At 44.7% G+C, this 22,903-nt stretch overlaps 1 protein-coding gene across 4 annotated transcripts in view; it reads right to left on the bottom strand.

Annotated features, from left to right (window-relative positions):
- Positions 1–22,903, bottom strand: part of Prom1 (prominin 1) — a 122,874-nt gene that overhangs the window by 9,375 nt on the left and 90,596 nt on the right. The window contains exons 23-24 of one of the 4 annotated variants that reach the window (XR_009224808.1): positions 20,255–20,392; positions 16,945–17,004 (exon numbers count right to left, since the gene is read on the bottom strand). Coding sequence is in view for 2 of the 4 variants with exons in the window: in XM_046423647.2 (XP_046279603.1) it covers positions 16,945–17,004; positions 20,277–20,392 (176 nt within the window). In the remaining 2 variants the exon portion in view is untranslated. The remainder of the gene's footprint in view (positions 1–16,944; positions 17,005–20,254; positions 20,393–22,903) is intronic. The other 3 variants (XM_046423647.2, XR_006847005.2, XM_046423648.2) reach the window with 3 other exon arrangements.

The following is a 22,903-nucleotide window of genomic DNA, read 5'->3' as shown; positions in this document are numbered from 1 at the left end:
AGTTACTCTTTGCTATTTTTCACTCCTAGAAACAAATGTCAACCTGCTGTTGGGGTTGCACACAGAATATAGAATACAGAAACCTCAGAAGAGCCTGGGACTTCCAAGACCAGCACACTCTGCTTCTGCCCTTCACAGGAGTGTGAGGGGCTAGGTCCTTCCCCAAGGCAACTCCTTCAAATGTGCATTACACCCAGAATCACTACAGAAGCGTCCTCAGTGGTCTTTAGTACAACTGGGGGGGAGTCACTGATTGTGAATTTCTGCATTAACAACCCAGGATGAAACGCCCACCAGCAAGTGGGAAGAGACACTCATTTCTGAACATCTCCTAGGGCTTTTCCTGTTTCCTATCATTATCGTTTTCCCTTTTTGTCCAGTAAATGAAATCCAAGAGTTAGCAAGTCTTCTCATGTGCAGGGACACGGGAAAAACTGGTAAGCAGGGACACTCACACACACCTCTTAAGCCCTCAGTGTTCAGTACTCATGTGGGGTGCACCTGCAAATCGAATGGGGTTCAGGTGTTGTCTTATCTATACTGGAGGCAGGTGTTGGCCTGCATATGTAGCAAAGGGCTCAGATAGGGCCGTGACAGGATGGGTGATGGCACACAGCTGCCTATTCTAGCACTCAGGTCTGAGACCAGGAGTTAGTGAATGTCTATGGCTTTGACATTCACTTCTAAATGGCAAAGGGTTTATGGCAATGTTAGTGTGCTAAGAGGTTTCTAGGACCTCAAAGCCTGTGTTATCAACTTGCAAAATGACTCTCTTTCTTTATTTTTTTTCTTTTATTTAATTTCGAGACAGGTTCTCACCATTTGCTTAGGGCCTTGCTGAGTTGCTGAGACTGACTGAACTTGTGATCCTCCTGCCTCAGCCTCCAAAGTCACTAGGACTACAGGCATGCACCACCAAGTCCAACCTGACCCTCCCTTTCAATTGCAAAGGAATCCTGGATGCAACAAACTCTCCCAAGCATCCTACTCCTCAGGATGCCGTAATGCTGTACCTTCCAGATTCCCAAGGAACTTGCCAACAGCAGTGGGGAGAATGGTCAGCAGAGGGCCTCCTGCTGCCAGAGTTCTCAGGACCTGCTCTGCTGCCAATTGCACTGCACAAGGGCTTTGTCTTTCCTGAGCAGCCCAGATCCAAGTGGCTAGAGAGGTGAGGGGCGCAAAGTCTGCATTTAGCCAAATGAAGGCAACTCTTGGCAGGGCATAATTGCTCCAGAGGACTGAGGCTTCAGAAGGTCCATCTGGACTTCTCTTCAAACCTTTCATCCCAAACTCCACCTCAGCATTGCCACCAGAAGACCTGGCCCTCAGTATACTTCTCTCCCAGGCTTGCCTGTCTTCTTAGAATTCTGAAAGCCAACTCAATAACAATTCTTGGTACATAGAGGACACCTGCAGACCTCGCAAACAGAAGGCAAGACCAGAAAACAATTCTACAAATTCAGAGAATCCTGGAAGAATTGATGTTCAGGCATTAGAGATAGTTGAGAACTCTCCTTTGACCTTGAGATTTCAGTCCATAAGTATAAGATACCCTCCTAGCATGCTACCCTATGAAACGGGAGATGTGTATGAGGCAGGCCACAGCCCTGTCTACTCTGCCTGGAGGAGACTGAGCTAAGGGACCCTTGGATCAATCTTCACATCTCTCACAACACAGCACTCTAGCAACCAAATCCAACACACATCACCTTATCCTAGAGGCAGCAAATGACATGAAGTCAATTTGACATTTTGAAACCTTATTGTTCTTTTGTTATTGTTATTATTACTTTTGCTTTGGTCTGAATGCTTGTGTCCCCCTAATATTCATAAGTTGAAATCCTAGTCACCAGGAGGATGGCACTAGGAGGTGGAAGCCTTTGGGGACAAGTTTAAGACAAGCAATCCCATTGAGCTGGCTCACTCCTTCACCTTTATGAGACACAGGGAGGGGCACCGACTATGAACAAGCAAGTGAACCTGACAGCACCTGGTCTAGCACTTGCCACCTCCAGAACCGTGAGGAAGAAATTTCTCTTGTTTATAAGGGATCTTGTTTATAGTATTTTGCCTGGATACACAAATACCATTTCCTTCCCCTTAAATAGCAAATTAAATTGAAAAGTTTGGCAATTTTTGTGATATTCTATATTGTAAGTTGGGTAAAACTTTCACCCTTCTGAAGAGACAAATACCTTTATGGTTCTGTTCCTTTTGAGGTCTGACAAAGGTAGAGCATCAGCTGTTACTAGGCCACAGTGATTAAGATAAGGATGCACTTGCCAGGAGCATATATTTATCTACACATACACTTATTGGTAGCTCATGCTAGGGGCTCCTCTGAGCATGGTGACCATTTAACTGGATTGTCCCATGTGGGGTGTAGGCTTCTCAGAGAAGGTGGATCCCGTTGCACATAATGTTAGACTCACTCCTTTGCACCTCAGGTATCTCTTGGGGCCGGGGGTTGCCAATGACCAGCTGTGTGGACCTGAGAAAGACTGCATCCACTATCTAGGAAGGCTCCCTGCTGCCCTGCAGGACTTTGCTTTTCTTGGCCCCACTCCTTCTCAGCAGATAGGCCTCCTGGTTGACAGGTACATCTCAAGTTTTAGTGGACACCCAGAAGAGGTCACTTGGCAGGTAATGCTCAGAGTTACTTAGTGAATGTCCAGGTTCTCAGAAAGTGCCTTATATCCAGAAAATGTGAATTCATGAAAAGATTTTGGAGAAGAGGTTGGAGGTACTTTTCTGGTTGACCATAATTTATTAGAAAAAAGAAGAATGGTTGAGAGAAGGGAAGAAGGGCAATCTGGAAGACAGTAAGCACTTAGTTTGATGCAGAGAAATGCTAAAGTGTGCATGCATTTAAACCATAATGATCTGAAGTTATACTTAGCATTTTAGGATAAAACTAAATTTTAGTTGCTTCACATTTCCTTTGCTAAGCAGTCACTGAAATTTCAAATTCATGGTATCATGAAATGCTATGTAGGTCAAGATTGGAGCTAGTCATTGCCAGAGTATCAGGCAGAGAGAAGTGCAGGGCATCCAGAGCTTGCAGAGATCTCGATGATCTACATGGGAAGACAAGGTTCACTATGGGACACACATGCAATTCTAGATTTTTCTTGACCTTGTCATAACAGGATTGTGAACAACATATAAATGATTTCTATTACCATTTTCTATAGTGTAACAAAAATAAATGACACTAAAAACACCATGTTATCTCTAAGATGAAATGTGTATATCATGGATCACAAAGACAATGTATGGGTCACGAAAGGTAAGTGATAATTTGTTAAGTATGCATATTCCAAAGATGGAAGTAACTTATTTATGGATTAGTAATTTTAACATGTAAAATACACATTTGGTCAACGACTATTTCTTAATGCCTTCTATATGCCACTGTTTAAGAGGTGTCACACTTTATTTTTACGTAGAAGTATCTATTATTTTTATGAAATATAAAGATGTTATTAATATAACTTTAAAGGCCATCATAGGATTATACAATCCTCCCTCATCCCGTGTATAGATATGTGTTTTTTTAAAAAAAGGCTTACGTTTCCGTGGGTTCAGTTTCATCACTATAAAATACAAAAAGGAGAGACAAAATTACTAATTGTCTTGTGAGTATTACGGCTCTACAGCCACACCCCTCACATTTGTACTGCAACATGGATGATATAGTGCCCATTCCAGAGAGACAGGATAACCAGATGAGTGACATGGACATGAAACCCACGAGATCACCAGACACAGAGCCCATGGAGGACTCACGTGTGTGTGTGTGTGTGTGTGTGTGTGTGTGTGTAAGATAACCAAGATGACAGGGGAGGGGACAGTGAAGGAGTTGAGACTGACTTGGCCACTCAGAAGCTGCATGGTTCCCATTCAGGAGACTTTTCCTGGGGGGCTCCTCATGATCCAATAGTCAAACTGCTCCTGACTTTGTATTAGCCTGATCTGCTGAAGGATTTTCCTAGAGGGCTGGGCACCTTCTGTGTGCACTGACCAATGAGACTGTCATTACTGTCATGAACCAAAAACCCTCAAGCAAGGGCTTCCACTGTCAAAGGCTGAATATTTTAACCTAGGACCTCACAACCCTAAGTGAGCAGAGATCCTATTGTCTCCTTTTACACATAAGGACACTGAGGCTCCAGGAAATGCCATAGTCCTTATATAATGACACAAGAAAGTTCAACAGGATTTACCCCAACTTGGACCCCAGAGCCCTCAATGAGCTTCTCGCTGAGGCAGAAATGAATCCATATGTTCCTAGAGCTTCTGAGATGTTGCTTCCTCACCTTCTGATAAATCAACTCCACTAACCTGAAACTTTCTGTTCCTTTCTTTACTGCCCCCAGAAGAGCAGACTGGCCAGGACACCTACCAGGACTCCCCCTGCAGGGTGGGCTGTTCTGGATGGAAAACCAGCCCTGCTTCAACAGCTACCACAGAAGGTGCCCCAGGGAAACCTGAGGGGGGGCAGTTAGTCTGTGCTTTTTCTCTCCTTGAAACAAAGCCTGTCAACCTGCTGTGGGGCTGCACACAGAATATAGAATACAGAAACCTCAGAAGAGCCTGGGACTTCCAAGACAACACACTCTGCTTCTGCCCTTCACAGGAGTGTGAGGGGCTAGGTCCTTCCCAAAGGCAACTCCTTCAAATGTGTATTACACCCAGAATCACTACAGAAGCGTCCTCAGTGGTCTTTAGTACAACTGGGTGGGAGTCACTGATTGTGAATTTCTGCCTTAACAACCCAGGATGAACGCCCACCAGCAAGTGGGAAGAGACTCATTTCTGAACATCTCCTAGGGCTTTTCCTGTTTCCTATCATTATCTTTTTCCAGTTTTGTGCAGTAAATGAAATCCAAGAGTTAGCAAGTCTTCTCATGTGCAGGGACATGGGTAAAAACTGGTAAGCAAGGACACTCACACACACCTCTTAAGTCCTCAGTGTTGAGTACTCACGTGAGGTGCACCTGCACATCAAATGGGGACTCAGGTGTTGTCTTATCTATGGCAGAGGCAGGTGTTGGCCCACGTATGTAGCAAAGGGCTCAGACAGGGCCATGCCAGGATGGGTGATGGCAGACAGCTGCCTATTCTCAGAATTCAGCTCTCAGGTCTGAGACCAGGAATTAGTGAGAGTCTATGCCTTTTACAATCACTTATAATCACAAAGTGTCCATAGCAATGTTAGTGTGCTGAGAGGTTTCTGGGACCTCAAAGTTTGTGTTATCACCTAGTAAAGTAATCCCATTTGTTTCTTTTTTTAAAATTTTAAGATGGGGTCTCACTATTTGCTTAGGACTTTGCTGAGGTGCGGAGACTGGCTGAACTACCTCAGCCTCTCAAGTCTCTAGGACTATAGGCATGTACCACCAAGTACAACCTGATCCTCCCTTTTAATTGCAGAGGACTTCTGGATGCAAAATCTCTCCAAAGCCTCCTACTCCTCAGGACGCCATAATGCTGTACCTTCCACATTCCCAAAGGACTTGCCATCAGCAGTGGGGAGCATGGTCAGCAGAGGGCCTCCTGCTGCCTGAGTTCTCAGGGCCTGCTCTGCTGCCAATTGCACTGCCCAAGGGCTTTGTTTCCTGAGCAGCCCAGATCCAAGTGCTACAGAGGTGGGGGCACCTAGTCTCCATTTAGCCCAATGAAGGCAACTCTTGGCAGGGCATATTTGCCCCAGAGGACTGAGGCTTCAGAAGGTCCACCTGGACGTCCCTTCAAACACCTCACATCCCATACTCCACCTCAGCATTGCCACCAGGAGACCTGACCCTCAGTACACTTCCCGCCCAGGCTTGCCTGTCTTGCTAGAATCCTCTAAGCCAACTCAATGACACTTCCTGATAAAGAGAGGACACCTGTAGACCTCGCAAACAGAAGTCAAGACCAGAAACCAATTCTACAAATTCAGAGAGTCTTAGGAGAACTGATGTTGGGACATTAGAGATAGTTGAGAATTCTCCTTTGACCTTGAAATTTCAGTCCATAAGTATAAGATCTCCTCCAAGCATGCTACCCTATGAAACAGGAGATGTGTATGAGGCAGGCCACAGCCCTGTCTACTCTGTCTGGAGGAGACTGAGCTAAGTGACCCTTGAATCAATCTTCAAATCTCTCACAACCTAGCAATCTAGCAACCAAATCCAACACACATCCACCTTATCCTAGAGGCAGCAAATGAGATGAATTCTATTTGCCATTTTGATACCTTATCGTTCTATTATTATTATTATTATTATCACTTTTGCTTTGGTCTGAAAGCTGTGTCGCCCTAATATTCATAAGTTGAGATCCTAGTCCAGGAGGATGGCACTAGGAGATGGAGACCTTTGGGGAAGAATTTAGGACAAGCAACCCCAGTGAGCTGGCTCACTCCTTCACCTGTGTGAGACACAGGGAGGGGCACCGTCTATGAACAAGCCAGTGAACCTGACAGCACCTGGTCTAGCACTTGCCACCTCCAGAACTTTATAACTTTAAAGTCTGCATTAGGACAATAAAATCCTCTCCCATCCCATTTGTAAATATGATTTTTTTAAGAAAAGGCTTATGTGTCCCTGGGTGCAGTTTCACTACTATAAAATACAGAAAGGAGAGACAAAATTACTAATTTTCTTGTGACTCTTACAGTTCTACAGCTGTACCCCCCACAATATGTGTCAGTCCTCATTTTAAGAGGTGTCACACTTTATTTTTCTATACTGCTTAAGATAAGGATGCACTTGCCTGGACTATATATTTACCTATATAAACTCTTACTGGGAGCTCATGTGGGCGCTCCCCTGAACACGGTGACCTTTTAACTGGATTGTCCAGTGTGGAGTGTAGGCTTCTAAGAGAAGATGGAGCCCGCTGAACATTGATGTTAGACTCACTCCTTAGCACCTGAGGAACCCCTTGGGGGAGGTGCAAAGAATACTGCTTTGGCGCCAGTTGTGTGGATGTGAAAAGGACCACACCCACTAAGTACGAGGGCTCCCTGCTGCCCTGCTGGCCCTTGCTTATATTGGCTCCACTTCTTCTCAGCAGAAAGGCCCCCTGGTTGACAGGTACATCTCAAGTTATAGTGGAGCCTCAGAAGAGGCACCTGGCAAGTAATGCTCAGAGTTACTTAGTGAATGTCCAGGATCACGGAAAGTGGCCTATGTCCAAAAAGGTGAATTCGTGAGAAGATTTTGGAGAAGAGGTTGGAGGTCCTTTTCTGGTTGACCATAATTTATTAGAAGAAGAAGAATGGATGAGAGAAGGGAAGAAGGGTAAATCTGGAAGACAGTAAGCACTTAGTCTGATGCAGAGAAATGCTAAAGTGTGCATGCATTTAAACCGTAATGATCTGGAGTTATATGTAGCATTTTATGATGACACCAAATTTTTGTTGCTTCATATTTCCGTTGCTAAGAAGTCACTGAAATCTCAAACTTATGGCATCATGAAATGCTATGTAGCTCAAGATTGGAGCTACCAATTGACAAAGTATCACGCAGAGAGAAGTGCAGGGCATCAAGAGCATGCAGAGAGCTCAGAATGTCTACATGGGAAGAGAAGGTTCACCACGGGACACACATGCACTCCCAGAGTTTCTTGACCTTGTCATAACAGGAATGACATAGGTCATTATATAAATGATCCTTATGATAACCACTATTACCGTTTTCTATACAGTAAAAAAAAAAAGTAAATGCCACTAAATACACCATGTAATCTCTAGATGAAGGGTTTATATCATGGATCACAAAGAAAAAGTATGGGTCACGAAAGGTAAGTGACAATTTGTCGAGTATGCAGATCCCAAATGTGGAAATGACTGATTTATGGATCAGTAATTTTAACATGTAAAATATTCATTTGGTAAATGAGTATTTCTTAAGCACCTTCGATGTGCCAGTCCTCTTTTTAAGAGGTGTCACACTTTATTTTTACCTAGAAGTATCTATTATTTTAATGTCATTTAAAGATATTATTAATATGACTTTTAAGTCCATCATAGGGTTACACAATCCTCTCCATCCCATGTAAAAATATATATGTATATTTTTTAAAAAAGGCTTACGTTTCCCTGGGTGCATTTTCATCACTATGAAATACAAAAAGGAGAGACAAAATTATTTATTTTCTTGTGATTATTATGGCTCTATAGGGACACCCCCACATTTTTACTCCAATATAGATGTTAATAATGCCCTTTCCAGAAAGACAGGTTGAGGAGATGGGTGACATGAATAGGAAACCCATGAGGTCACCAGACAGAGCCCAAGGCGGACTAAGCACTAGGCTGTGTGTGTGTGTGTGTGTGTGTGAGAGAGAGAGAGAGAGAGAGAGAGAGAGAGAAATAACCAAGATGACAGGGGAGGGGAGGGTGAAGGAGTTGAGACTGACTTGGCCACTCAGAAGCTGCATGGTTCCCCTTCAGGAGACTTTTCCTGGGGGGCTCCTCATGATCCAATAGTCAAACTGATCCTGACTTAGTATTAGCCTGACCTGCAGAAGGATATTCCTAGAGGACTGGGTACCTTCTGTGTGCACTGACCGACGAGATTGTCATTACTGTCATAAACCAGAAACACTCAAGCAAGGTCTTATGCTGTCAAAGACTGAATATTTTAACCTAGGACCTCACAACCTTAAGTGAGCAGGGATCCTATTGACTGCTTTTACACTAAGGTCACTGAGTCTCCAGGAAATGCCATAGTACTTCCATAATGACACAAGAAAGCCAATACAATTTACCCCAACTCAGACCCCAGAGACCTCGAGGAGGGTCATGGTGGGGCAGAAATTAATCCCAAAGTTCCTAGAGTTTTTCAGATGTTGCTTCCTCACATTCTGGAAATAAATCAACTCCACTAACCTGAAATTTTCTATTTCTTCCTTTACTGCCCCCAGAAGAGCAGACTGGCCAGGACACCTACCAGGACTCCCCCTGCAGGGTGGGCTGTTCTGGATGGAAAACCAGCCCTGCTTCAACAGCTACCACAGAAGGTGCCCCAGGGAAACCTGAGGGGGGGCAGTTAGTCTGTGCTTTTTCTCTCCTTGAAACAAAGCCCGTCAACCTGCTGTGGGGCTGCACACAGAATATAGAATACAGAAACCTCAGAAGAGCCTGGGACTTCCAAGACAACACACTCTGCTTCTGCCCTTCACAGGAGTGTGAGGGGCTAGGTCCTTCCCCAAGGCAACTCCTTCAAATGTGCATTACACCCAGAATCACTACAGAGTTGTCCTCAGTGGTCTTTAGTACAACTGGGTGGGAGTCACTGATTGTGAATTTCTGCCTTAACAACCCAGGATGAAACTCCCACCAGCAACTGGGAAGACACACTCATTTCTGAACATCTCCTAGGGCTTTTCCTGTTTCCTATCATTTTTGTTTTTCCTTTTTGTACAGTAAAAGAAATCCAAGAGTTAGCAAGTCTTCTCATGTGCAGGGACATGGGTAAAAACTGGTAAGCAAGGACACTCACACACACCTCTTAAGCCCTCAGTGTTGAGTACTCACGTGAGGTGTTCCTGCACATCCAGTGGGGACTCGGGTGTTGTCTCATCTATGGTGGAGGCAGGTTTTGAACAGCAAATGTAGCAAAGGGCTCAGACAGGACCATGACAGGATGTGTGCTGGCAGACAGCTGTCTATTCTAGCACTCAGGTCTGAGACCAGGAGTTAGTGAATGTCTATGGCTTTCACAATCACTTCTAAATGGGAAAGGGTCCATGGCACTGACCGCTTTGAGGTTTCTGGGACCTCAAAGTGGGTGCTATCAACTTGCAAAATGATCCTCTTTCTTTCTTTTTTTAAAATTTTGAGACAGGGTCTCACTATTTGCTTAGGGACTTACTGAGTTGCTGAGACTGGCTGAACTTGTGATCCTCCTGCCTCAGCCTCCCAAGTCACTAGGACTACAGGCATGCACCACCAAGCCCAACCTGACCCTCCCTTTCAATTGAAAACGAACCCTGGATGCAGCAATCTCTCCCAAGCCTCCCACTCCTCAGGACGCCTTCCGGATTCCCAAAGGACTTGCCATCAGCAGTGGGGAGCATGGTCAGCAGAGGGCCTCCTGCTGCAGAATGCTTAGGACCTGCTCTGCTGCCAATTGCAGTGCCCAAGGGCTTTATCTTTCCTGGGTAGCCCTGATCCAAGTTGCTAGAGAGGTGGGGGCACAAAGTCTCCATTTAGCTCAATGAAGGCAACTCTTGGCAGGGCATATGAGTCTTCAGAAGGTCCACCTGGACTTCTCTTCAAACACCTTGTATCCCGAACTCCACCACAGCATTGCCACCAGGAGACCTGACCCTCATTACACTTCCCGCCCAGGCTTGCCTGTCTTGCTAGAATCCTTAAAGTCAACTCAATGACACTTTCTGATAAAGAGAGGACACCTGCAGACCTTGCAAACAGGAGGCAAACCAGAAACCAATTCTACAAATTCAGAGAGTCCTGGAAGAACTGATGTTCAGGCATTAGAGATAGTTGAGAACTCTCCTTTGACCTTGAAATTTCAGTCCATAAGTATAAGATGCCCTCCTAGCATGCTACCCTATGAAACGGGAGATGTGTATGAGGCAGGCCACAGCCCTGTCTACTCTGTCTGGAGGAGACTGAGCTAAGTGACCCTTGAATCAATCTTCAAATCTCTCACAACACAGCACTCTAGCAACCAAATCCAACACATATCCACCTTATCCTAGAGGCAGCAAATGACATGAAGTCAATTTGCCATTTTAAAACCTTATTGTTCCTTATTATTATTATTATAACTTTCGCTTTGTTCTGAATGCTTGTGTCCCCCCAAATATTTGTAGGTTGAGATCCTAGACACCAGGTAGATGGCATTACGAGGTGGAGGCCTTTGGGGAAGAATTTAGGACAAGAAACTCCATTGAGCTGGCTCACTCCTTCACCTGGGTGAGATACAGGGAGGGGCACCACCTATGAACAAGCCAGTGAACCTGACTTCACCTGGTCTAGCACTTGCTACCTCCACAACCGTGAGGAGGAATTTTTTCGTTTGTAAGGGATCTTGTTTATTGTATTTTGCCTGGATACACAAATACATCTTCCTTTCCCTTAAATAACAAATTAAATTGAAATGTTTGAAATTATTTTCAGGTTCAATAATTTAAATTGGTTAAACCTTTCACCCTTCTGAAGACACAAATACCTTTTTAGTTCTGTTCCTTTTGAGGTCTGACAAAGGTAGAGCATCGGCTGTTACTAGGCAACACTGCTTAAGATAAGGATCCACTTGCCTGGACTATATATTTACCAATATAAACTCTTTCTGGGAGCCTATGCTGGAGGCTCCCAAGAACATGGTGACCTTTAAACTGGATTGTCCCATATGGAGTGTAGGCTTCCAAGAGAAGGTGGATCTGCCTGCACACTGATGATAGACTCACTCTTTTGCACCCGAGGTACCTCTTGGGGGGCCAAGGAATACTGGTTTGGGGCCAGCTGTATGGAGGTGATAAAGATCACACCCAGTTTGTAGGAGAGCTCAGGGATGCCCTGATGTCCCTTGTTTATCCCAGCCCATGCATACAGGTCCCCTGGTTGTCAGGTATATCTCAAGTTTTAGTGGAGTCTCAGAAGAGGACACCTGGCAGGTCAGAGTTACTTAGTGAATGTCCAGGTTCAGGGAAAGTGCCTTACGTCTAGAAAATGTGAATTAATGAAATGAGTTTGGAGGAGAGGTTGGATTTCCTTCTCCGTTGGACCCTAATTTATTAGAAGGAAGGAGAATGGATGAGAGAAGGGAAGAAGGGTAAATATGGAAGAGAATAAGCCCTTAGTTTGATACAAAGAAATTATAAGTGTGCATGCATTTAAACCATAATGATCTGGAGTTATAAGTAGCATTTTTGATGACACAAAATTTTAGTTGTTTCACATTTCCATTGTTAAGAAGTCACTGAAATCTCAAAGTTATGGCATCATGAAATGCTATGTAGGTCAAGATTGGAGTTAGACATTGACAGAGTACCATACACAGAGAAGTGCGGGGCATCAAGAGCATGCAGAGAGCTCAGAATATGTCCATGGGTTGAGAAGGTTCACCATGTGACACACATGCACTTCCACACTTTTCTTTACCTTGTCACAATAGACTTGTCATGAAGTTTATCATAACCAGTATTACCATTGTCCATACTTTAACAAAAATAAATGACACCAAAAAGATAATGTTATCACTAAAATGAAGTATTTACATCATGGATCACAAACACCATGTAGGGGCCATGAAAGGTATGTGACAATTTGTTAAATCTGCAGATTCCAAAGTTGGAAATGACTTCTTTATGGGTTAGTAATTTTAATATGTAAAATATTCATTCCTTCAAAGAATATTTCCAGAGCACCTTCTATGTTCCAGTCCTATCTTAAGAACTTTCACAATTAATTATAACCTAGATGTATCTATTATTTCCATGTCATTTAAAGATGTTATTAATTTAACATTAAAGTCCACCATAAAATAAAAAAATCCTCCACCATCCCATGAATAAATATAATTTCTTTTAAAAAAATGCTTACGTTTCCGGGGGTATAGTTTGAAGACTATAAAATACAAAAAGGAGAGACAAAAATACTGATATTCTTGTGACTATTATAGCTCTATAGTTACACCCCCCACATCTGTACTCCAATATAATGTTAATAGGACCCATTAAAGAGAGACAGGATGACGAGATGAGTGACATGGACACGAACCACAGGAGATCACCAGACAGAGAGCTCAGGACACCCGACGCGCGCGCACGTGTGTGTGTGTGTGTGTGTGTGTGTGTGTGACAGAGAGAGAGAGAGAGAGAGAGAGAGAACCAAGATGACAGGGGAGGGAGGGGAGGGGGAACGCGTTGAGACTGACTTGGCCATTCAGAAGCTGCATGGTTCCCCTTCAGGAGACTTTTCCTGGGAGACTCCTCAGGAACCAATGGCTGAGCTGCTCCTGACTTTGTATTAGCCTGACCTGCAGAAGGACTTTCCTAGAGGGCTGGGCACCTAATCCATGCACTGTCCTCTTTGCTCCCAAACCTGGCTTTGTCTTCAGATGTGGCAGCAATTGAAATCCTTTGGTGTGAGCACTCATGGAACTCACAGCAACAGAAAGGTACAAGGGGCTCAGGTTAGACTGAATGGAGGCCAATGGATTCTCCCACAGCTTGTGAAGCCTCCTTCCCACCTGTGCAAGCCCAGAGGACAAGTGGCCCTGGCTGGTTAACAAAATAGACACGTTTTTCTTCTGAACAACTCGGGGTTCCACCAGAAACATCAGGGTAACCAGAAGATGAGATTGTCATTACTCTCATGAACTAGAAACACTCCAGCAAGGGCTTCCACTGTCGAAGGCTGAATATTTTACCCCTGTGACCTCACAACCCTAAGTGAGCAGGGATCCTATTGTCTCCTTTCACATATAAGGACACTGAGGCTCCAGGAAATGCCACTGAACTCACATAGTGACACAAGACTATGCAACATGATTTACCCCAACACGGACCCAAGCCCTCAAGGAAGTTCTTGGTGGGGCAGAAATGAATCCCTATGTTCCAAGAGCTTCTGAGATGTTGCTTCCTCACCTCCTGGAAATAAATCAACTCCACTAACCTAAAACTTTCTGTTCCTTTCTTTACTGCCCCCAGAAGAGCAGACTGGCCAGGACACCTACCAGGACTCCCCTGCAAGGTGGCTGTTCTGGATGGAAAACCAGCCCTGCTTCAACAGCTACCACAGAAGGTGCCCCAGGGAAACCTGAGGGGGGCAGTTAGTCTGTGCTTTTTCTTTCCTTGAAACAAAGCCCGTCAACCTGCTGTGGGGCTGCACACAGAATATAGAATACAGAAGCCTCAGAAGAGCCTGGGACTTCCAAGACCAACACACTCTGCTTCTGCCCTTCACAGGAGTGTGAGGGGCTAGGTCCTTCCCAAAGGCAACTCCTTCAAATGTGTATTACACCCAGAATCACTACAGAAGCGTCCTCAGTGGTCTTTAGTACAACTGGGTGGGAGTCACTGATTGTGAATTTCTGCCTTAACAACCCAGGATGAAACGCCCACCAGCAACTGGGAAGAGACACTCATTTCTGAACATCTCCTAGGGCTTTTCCTGTTTCCTATCATTATCGTTTTCCCTTTTTGTACAGTAAATGAAATCCAAGAGTTAGCAAGTCTTCTCATGTGCAGGGACATGGGTAAAAACTGGTAAGCAAGGACACTCACACACACCTCTTAAGCCCTCAGTGTTGAGTACTCACGTGGGGTGCTCCTGCAAATCGAATGGGGGCTCGGTGTTGGCTCATCTATGTGGAGGCAGGTGTTGGACAGTGTATGTAGCAAAGGACTCAGACAGGGCCATGACAGGATGGGTGATGGCAGACAGTGGCCTATTCTCAACACCCAGGACTGAGACCAGGAGTTAGTGAATGTCTATGGCTTTGACAATCACTTCTAAATGGCAAAGGGTCCATGGCAACATAAGTGTGCTGAGAGGTTTCTAGGACCTCAAAGTCTGTGTTATCAACTTGCAAAATGACTTTCTTTCTTCTTCCTTCCTTCCTTCCTTCCTTCCTTCCTTTCTTTCTTTCTTTCTTGACAATTGAAATCTATTTGCTTAGAGCCTTGCTGAATTGCTGAGACTGACTGAACTTGTGATCCTCCTGACTCAGCCTCTCAAGTCACTAGGAATACAGGCATGCACCACCAAGCACAACCTGACCCTCCCTTTCAATTGCAAAAGAATCCTGGATGCAGCAATCTCTCCCAAGCCTCCTACTCCTCAGGAAGCCATAATGTTGTACCTTCCAGATTCCCAAAGGACTTGCCATCAGCAGTGGGGAGCATGGTCAGCAGAGGGCCTCCTGCTGCCAGAGTTCTCAGGGCCTGCTCTGCTGCCAATTGAACTGCCCAAGGGCTTTCCCTTTCCTGGGCAGCCCATATCCAAGTGGCTAGAGAGGTGGGGCACAAAGTCTCCATTTAGCCCAATGAAAGCAACTCTTGGCAGGGCGTATTTGCTCCAGAGGACTGAGGCTTCAGAAGGTCCACCTGGACTTCTCTTCAAACATCTCGCATCCCAAACTCCACCACAGCATTGCCACCAGGAGTCCTGACCCTCAGTACACTTCCCGCCCAGGCTTGCCTGTCTTGCTAAAATCCTCTAAGCCAACTCAATGACACTTCCTGATAAAGAGAGGACACCTGCAGACCTCGCAAACAGGAGGCAAGACCAGACACCAATTCTACAAATTCAGAAAGTCCTAGAAAAACACATGTTGGGGCAATAGAGATAGTTGAGAACTCTCCTTTGACCTTGAAATTTCAGTCCATAAGTATAAGATGCCCTCCTAGCATGCTACCCTATGAAACGGGAGATATGTATGAGGCAGGCCACAGCCCTGCCTACTCTGCCTGGAGGAGACTGAGCTAAGTGACCCTTAAATCAATCTTCACATCTCTCACAACCTAGCACTCTAGCAACCAAATCCAACACACATCACCTTATCCTAGAGGCAGCAAATGACATGAAGTCAATTTGCCATTTGAAGCCTTATTGTTTTCTTCTTATTATTATTATTACTTTTGCTTCATCTGAATGCTTATGTCCCCCTAATATTCATAAGTTGAGATCCTAGTCACTAGGAGGATGGCACTAGGAGGTGGAGGCCTTTGGGGACAGGTTTAGGACAAGCAACCCCAATGAGCTGGCTCACTCCTTCACCTGTGTGAGATACAGGGAGGGGCACCATCTATGAACAAGCCAGTGAACCTGACAGCACCTGGTCTAGCACTTGCCACCTCCAGAACCGTGAGGAAGAAATTTCTTATTTATTTATTTATTTTTTTGCTGGATACACAATACAATTTCCTTTCCCTTAAATGCAAATTAAATTGAAATGTTTGGAAATTTTTGTGATATTCAGTATTGTAAATTGGGTAAATCTTTTACCCTTCTGAAGAGACAAATATCTTTCTAATTCTGTTCCTTTTGAGGCCTGACAAAGGTAGAGCATCAGCTGTTACTAGGCCACACTGCTCAAGATAAGGATGCCCTTGCCAGTACTATATATTTTTCTATATAAAGTCTTAGTGGGAGCCCAAGCTGGGGACTCCCCTGAATATGGTGACCTTTGAACTGGATTGTCCCTTGTGGAGTACAGACTTCTAAGAGAACATGGACCCCCCTGCACACTGAAGTTAGACTCATTCCTTTGCACCTGAGGTACCCCTTGCATGTGCTAAAGAACACTGGTTTAGGGTCAGCTGTATGGATTTGATAAAGACCACACCCACTAAGTAAGAGAGCTCAGGGCTGCCCTGCTGTCCCTTGCTTATCCTGGCCCCTCTTCTTTTCAGTAGACAGGCCTCCTGGTTGTCAGGTACATCTCAAGTTTTAGTGGATTCTCATAAGAGGACACCTGTCAGATAGTGCTCAGAATTACTTAGTGAATGTCCAGGTTCGTGGAAAGTGACTTACATCCAGAAAATTTGAATGCATGAAAAGATTTTGGAGAAGTTGGAGTTCGTTTTTCGACTGACCATAATTTATGAGAAGGAAAGAGAATGGATGAGAGAAGGGAAGAGGGGTAAATCTGGAAGACAGTAAGCACCTAGTTTGAAGCAGAGAAATGCTAAAGTGTGCATGCATTTAAATCATTATGATCTTCAGTTATACGTAGCATTTTCTGATGACACCAAATTTTAGTTGCTTCACATTTCTGTTGCTAAGAAGTCACTGAAATCTCAAACTATGGCATCATAAAATGCTACGTAGGTCAAGATTGTAGCTAGGCGTTGACAGAGTATCATGCAGAGAGAAGTGCAAGGCACCAAGAGCATGCAGAGATCTCAGAAGATCTACAGGGGAAAGAGAAAGTTCACCACGGGACACACATGCACTTCTGGACTTTTGTTTACCTTGGCATAACAGCATTGTGAATACCATATGGATGAGCTTTATGATAACCATTTTCCATACTGTAACAAAAATAAATGACACCAAAACACCACATTATCTCTAAGATGAAGTGTTTACATCATGTATCAAAAAGACAATGTATGGGTCATGAAAGGTACTTGACAATTTGTTAAATCTGCAGATTCCAAAAATGGAAACTACTTCTTCATGGATTAGTAATTTTAACATGTAAAATATTCATTCCTTCAACGAGTATTTTTGAGCACCGTCTATGTTCCAGTCCCCTTTAAGAGGTGTCACGATTTATTTTTACCTAGATGTATCTATTATTTTTATGTCATTTAAAGATATTAATAATTCAACTTTAAAGTCTATTATAGGATAATAAAATCCTCCCCCACCCCATGTATAAATATAATTTTTTAAAAAAAGGATTACGTTTCCGAGCGTACAGTTTTAACATTATAAAATACAAAAAAGGAGAGACAAAATTACTAATTTTCTTGTGACTCTTACAGCTCTAAAGCCACACCCCACACATTTGTACTCCAACATGAATGTTAATAGTCCCATTCCAGAGAGACAGGTTGAGCAGATGAGTGACATGGACAAGAAACACAGGAGATCACCAGACAGAGAGCTCAGGACGGCCTACGTGTGTGTGTGTGTGTGTGTGTGTGTGTGTGTGTGTGTGTGAGAGAGAGAGAGAGAGAAACAAGATGACAGGGGAGGGGAGGGGGAAGGCGTTGAGACTGACTTGGCCACTCAGAAGCTGCATGGTTCCCCTTCAGGAGACTTTTCCTGGGAGACTCCTCAGGAACCAATGGCTGAGCTGCTCCTGACTTTGTATTAGCCTGACCTGCAGAAGGACTTTCCTAGAGGGCTGGGCACCTAATCCATGCACTGTCCTCTTTGCTCCCAAACCTGGCTTTGTCTTCAGATGTGGCAGCAATTGAAATCCTTTGGTGTGAGCACTCATGGAACTCACAGCAACAGAAAGGTACAAGGGGCTCAGGTTAGACTGAATGGAGGCCAATGGGTTCTCCCACAGCTTGTGAAGCCTCCTTCCCACCTGTGCAAGCCCAGAGGACAAGTGGCCCTGGCTGGTTAACAAAATAGACATGTTTTTCTTCTGAACAGCTCGGGGTTCCACCAGAAACATCAGGGTAACCAGAAGATGAGATTGTCATTACTCTCATGAACCAGAAACACTCAAGCAAGGGCTTCCACTGTCAAAGGCTGAATATTTTACCCCTGTGACCTCACAACACTAAGTGAGCAGGGATCCTATTGTCTCCTTTCACATATAAGGACACTGAGGCTCCAGGAAATGCCACTGAACTCACATAGTGACACAAGACGTTGCAACACAATTTACCCTAACTCGGACCCCAGAGTCCTTAAGGAGGGTCTCAGTGGGGCAGAAATTAATCACAACATTCCTAGAGATTCTGAGATGTTGCTTCCTCCCCTTCTAGAAATAAATCAACTCCACTAACCTGAAACTTTCTGTTCCTTTCTTTACTGCCCTCAGAAGAGCAGACTGGCCAGGACACCTACCAGGACTCCCCTGCAGGGTGGGCTGTTCTGGATGGAAAACCAGCCCTGCTTCAACAGCTACCACAGAAGGTGCCCCAGGGAAACCTGAGGGGGGCAGTTAGTCTGTGCTGTTTTTCTCTCCTTGAAACAAAGCCCGTCAACCTGCTGTGGGGCTGCACACAGAATATAGAATACAGAAGCCTCGGAAGAGCCTGGGACTTCCAAGACAACACACTCTGCTTCTGCCCTTCACAGGAGTGTGAGGACCTAGGTCCTTCCCAAAGGCAACTCCTTCAAATGTGTATTACACCCAGAATCACTACAGAAGCGTCCTCAGTGGTCTTTAGTACAACTGGGGGGGAGTCACTGATTGTGAATTTCTGCCTTAACAACCCAGGATGAAACGCCCACCAGCAAGTGGGAAGAGACACTCATTTCTGAACATCTCCTAGGGCTTTTCCTGTTTCCTATCATTATCGTTTTCCATTTTTGTCCAGTAAATGAAATCCAAGAGTTAGCAAGTCTTCTCATGTGCAGGGACATGGGTAAAAACTGGTAAGCAAGGACACTCACACACACCTCTTAAGCCCTCAGTGTTGAGTACTCACGTGGGGTGCAGCTGTGCATCCAGTGGGGACTCGGGTGTTGTCTCATCTATGGTGGAGGCAGGTTTTGGACAGCAAATGTAGCAAAGGGCTCAGACAGGGCTATGACAGGATGGGTGATGGCACACAGCTGTCTGTTCTCAGCACTCCGGTATGAGACCAGGAGTTAGTGAATGTCTATGGCTTTGACACTCACTTCTAAATGGCAAATTGTTCATGGCAATGTTAGTGTGCTGAGAGGTTTCTGGGACCTCAAAGTCTGTGTTACCAACTTGTAAAATAACCCTCTTTCTTTCTTTCTTTTTAAATTTTGATTCACTATTTGCTTAAGGCCTTGCTGAGGTGCTGAGACTGGCTGAACTTGTGATCCTCCTGCCTCTGCCTCCCAAAGATGGGAATGATTTCTGTATGCATTAGTAATTTTTAACATGTAAAATATTCATTCCTTCAATGAGTATTTCTTGTACACCCTCTGTGTTCCAGTCCTCTTTTTCAGAACTGTCAGGATTTATTTTTACCTAGATGTATCTATTATTTTTATGTCATTTAAAGATATTATTAATTTAACTTTAAAGTCCATCATAGGATAATAAATCCTCTCCCATCCCATGTGTGAATATATTTTTTTAAAAAAAGGCTTACATTTCCATGCATACAGTTTCAACACCATAAAATATAAAAAGTAGAGAGAAAATTACTAATTTTCGTGCGACTATTTCAGCTCTACAGCTACACTCTCCACATTTGTCCTCCAATATGGATATTAATAGTGCACATTCCAGAGAGACCCTAACCCTAACCCTACCCTAACCCTAACCCTAACCCTAACCCTAACCTTCCTCCATATTGGAGGAAGTGAGTGACATGAATATGAAACACATGAGATCACCAGACACAGAGCCAAGGACCGATGTCAGGATAGAAAGGAAAATAGTAATAAAAGTTATCATAAAGTGAAATGCCAAGTCCCCGACCGAGAGCAACTGCAAAGGAGAAATGAGAAGACTGGTTAATGAAGTTGAGATTAATTGAGAGTGAAAAGGCATGATTAGCATTAAAACTTAACAAAACCAGGACAGATTTTTTTTTAGAAGAGAGTCAGCTGTAGTCATCTGAGCTCAGATGCAGCAGCTCCTTGAAGTCCTGCCCGGACTTCGACCCCCACCTTCAAGGAAGCTCATGCTTACTCTTCATATACATCCTCTGATTCCATGCGGCGGTAGTGCTTGGCCAGCTTCACAGCGATGATTAGAGCCGGTAGTAAAAGAAAAGTAGCTTTCCCTATGCCAAACCAAAACAAATTCTGGGGAGAAAAAAAAATCAAAAACTTAAATTAAAATTTAAGAAAATTAAATACTTGAAGATGGGCAATGGAAAATAACAGCTGCTTATTAGAAAATATGTGTTTTGCAATCTTTTATAAATGAATCTTCATTTTGTTCTTTAAATTTATTTGTGAATGTAACATGAACCAGCCATTGTCTGAAGGGCCACATGCTACAATCCAGTTTGTTTTTCTGAAAACTTTGAGTAGATCCTATATTTATTATATAATTACATTTATTTTCCAGACGACAAACAGAAACAGCCAGCAGTGTAGCCAGGATTTCACTTAGGACACTCCAGGAAAACTCCAAGTCTCGACCTCCACAGCTCCCTTGGATGCCCCAGCTGTACAGCCTGCAGGATGGCCAGCTGTCCGGTCTGAGTCCACACCCCTTCTCGGAGCTAGACTCATGAAACTTTCTCGCTTTGATCTGCGTCTGAGCAGTGGAGGCGCAGCAGCCTCACCCCATAACACAACTGTGTCAACAAGACAGAAGCAAAGCTGGCCACACACCAGCGTCTCAAGAGAAGTCTTGTGTTTCATGTTAACCACCCTGAAGGTGGGCCACAGGCTGAGTTCAACCATGTTTTACTTAAAAAGCAAAATTAAAGTGTCCTTTAAAAAACAGTTGCCAATATTTATAAGTCAGATCTCACACATAAACCTGAACTTAATGTCTTTTCTTGAAAAATCTGAGATTGCATTTCATATCCTGGACCCTTTTGCCCATGAGACAATAGCCAACAGCAGAAGAGTCATGCTTCTCCCTCAAGAGCAGCATTTGCCCTCCTTTGGGCACAGACCATGTCATCCTTTGAAGAGTGAAACCCCAAGTACCTTAATGTTACCAAACAAAGCAGTAACAGCTATGCACAGTGTGACCCTGTGGTACACACAGGCTGGTACCACTTCTGATCAGCATCCTTCTTGGTTGGCCTTGTAAGCCTGCACATTCCAGGCTCCTATGGAAGTTCAAGTCTGAGCCCTGCCTCGGGACAATGCTGCAGGACCACCAGAGCAGCTTCCCCAGCCACCATGAGGCAGAAGGCAGCTGGGACACCAGCCTCCACCTGCTGTCCCAGCCTGGCCAGGCAGCATTATTGCGCTCCTGGATGAGCTGGCTGTTGTTTTTGGTGGCATCTCCCTGGCCTCTAATTTCCAGGCTTTCCAGTCTTCTGACAGCCACATCCATTCCCTGGAAGCTTCCTAAATCCTTTGAGGAGTGATCAAGATACTAAAGAGACATGGTGGCCAACCTGCATCTATTCTGTTGGTGCAGTGGGGTTCCCAGAGCTCTTCCTCGCTGTACACCACCAGCAGCAAAGATCCAGCCTGTTATCCCCTGAGCAGCCTCTAGACCTCTCCTTTTTCTGCCCCAGTCTTTGCAGAGAGGCATCTAGAAGCTGGGTGATTTGCCTGGTTGGTGATGGGAGATGGAGAATGGACCAGGAAGAGGTCAATTCAGAATCAATCAGGTGAACCCAGGACTGGCCTAATGAGGACTTCCACAGAAGCTGGCAGCAGGGGCCACCAAACACAGGACAGACGGGGCAAGAAGTTGCCACGGGAGGTAAGCAGCTAAGAAGCCATGGCCTGGGGTGCCAGAGTGGAAGGATCATTCCCCTCGGGTCTATGCAAGTCCAGCCAGCAAATGAACTTGTGAGCAGGGAAGAGGGAGATGGAGAAAGAGAGCAGGGATGCACCGAGTTCTCTGATCAGCATGCCTTAGGAATGCTCTGTGCCAGCAAAGGGCACAGCAGCGCCCTCTGTCGTGCAGTTCAGTGTAGTGTGTGTTGCAGAGGCCAGATCTTGGAGATACACACTGGTGCGTAATTCAACAGCAATTATATTTCTCAGGAAAAGCATAGAATTCTGTGGGAATGTGGAAAAGGGATCCTGTAAGTTTGGAGGATCATAAAATCCTTCCAGAGAAAAGGATACAGTTCAGAAAACTGAACAACAAAGGACTGCTAACAGCTACAGAGGGTGTTCATGTACCAGTAATGGTGTCAAGGGCTTTACATGGAAGGTAGCTGAACCATCCAAACAGCCCCATTCGGGTGATGAAGCTCAGGAAATGTCAATGGTGTTTCAAAGTCAGAGTTCAGAAAGGGTAGAAGTGGCATTTGAATTCAGAGTCCATGTTCTCAACCTCTGCTAACAGATCTGAGAAGTTAGTCCAATGCATAGGAAGGGTGGGGAGAAGAGAGAAAGAGAGAGGGAGACGGTCTGCAGACCGGAAGTTGGGCATGTGCAAAGGCCTAGAGGTGGGGAACTTTGAAGAAGTGAAAAGAATTGAGCATGTCTGGAGCCCAGGGAGAAAGGTGGGAAGCAGCACATAATGTGACCTGGGTGGGCAGGACGCCATCGTGCTAGGCTGGCGTGTTCTCTGAAGGGTGCTGGCCTTCATCGTGGTAGCAAGGGGAAACCACCACGGCACTCTGAGCAGAAGAAGCAAGAGAATCTGCCCACAGACAGGGTCAGTGC

This window comes from Marmota monax, unplaced genomic scaffold (assembly GCF_021218885.2).
Source record: "Marmota monax isolate L192 unplaced genomic scaffold, Marmota_monax_Labrador192_F-V1.1 WCK01_AAM20220418_F8-fsc00009, whole genome shotgun sequence".
In the NCBI taxonomy this organism is placed as follows: Eukaryota; Metazoa; Chordata; class Mammalia; order Rodentia; family Sciuridae; genus Marmota; species Marmota monax.
This window is presented reverse-complemented; position numbering and strand designations above follow the sequence as displayed.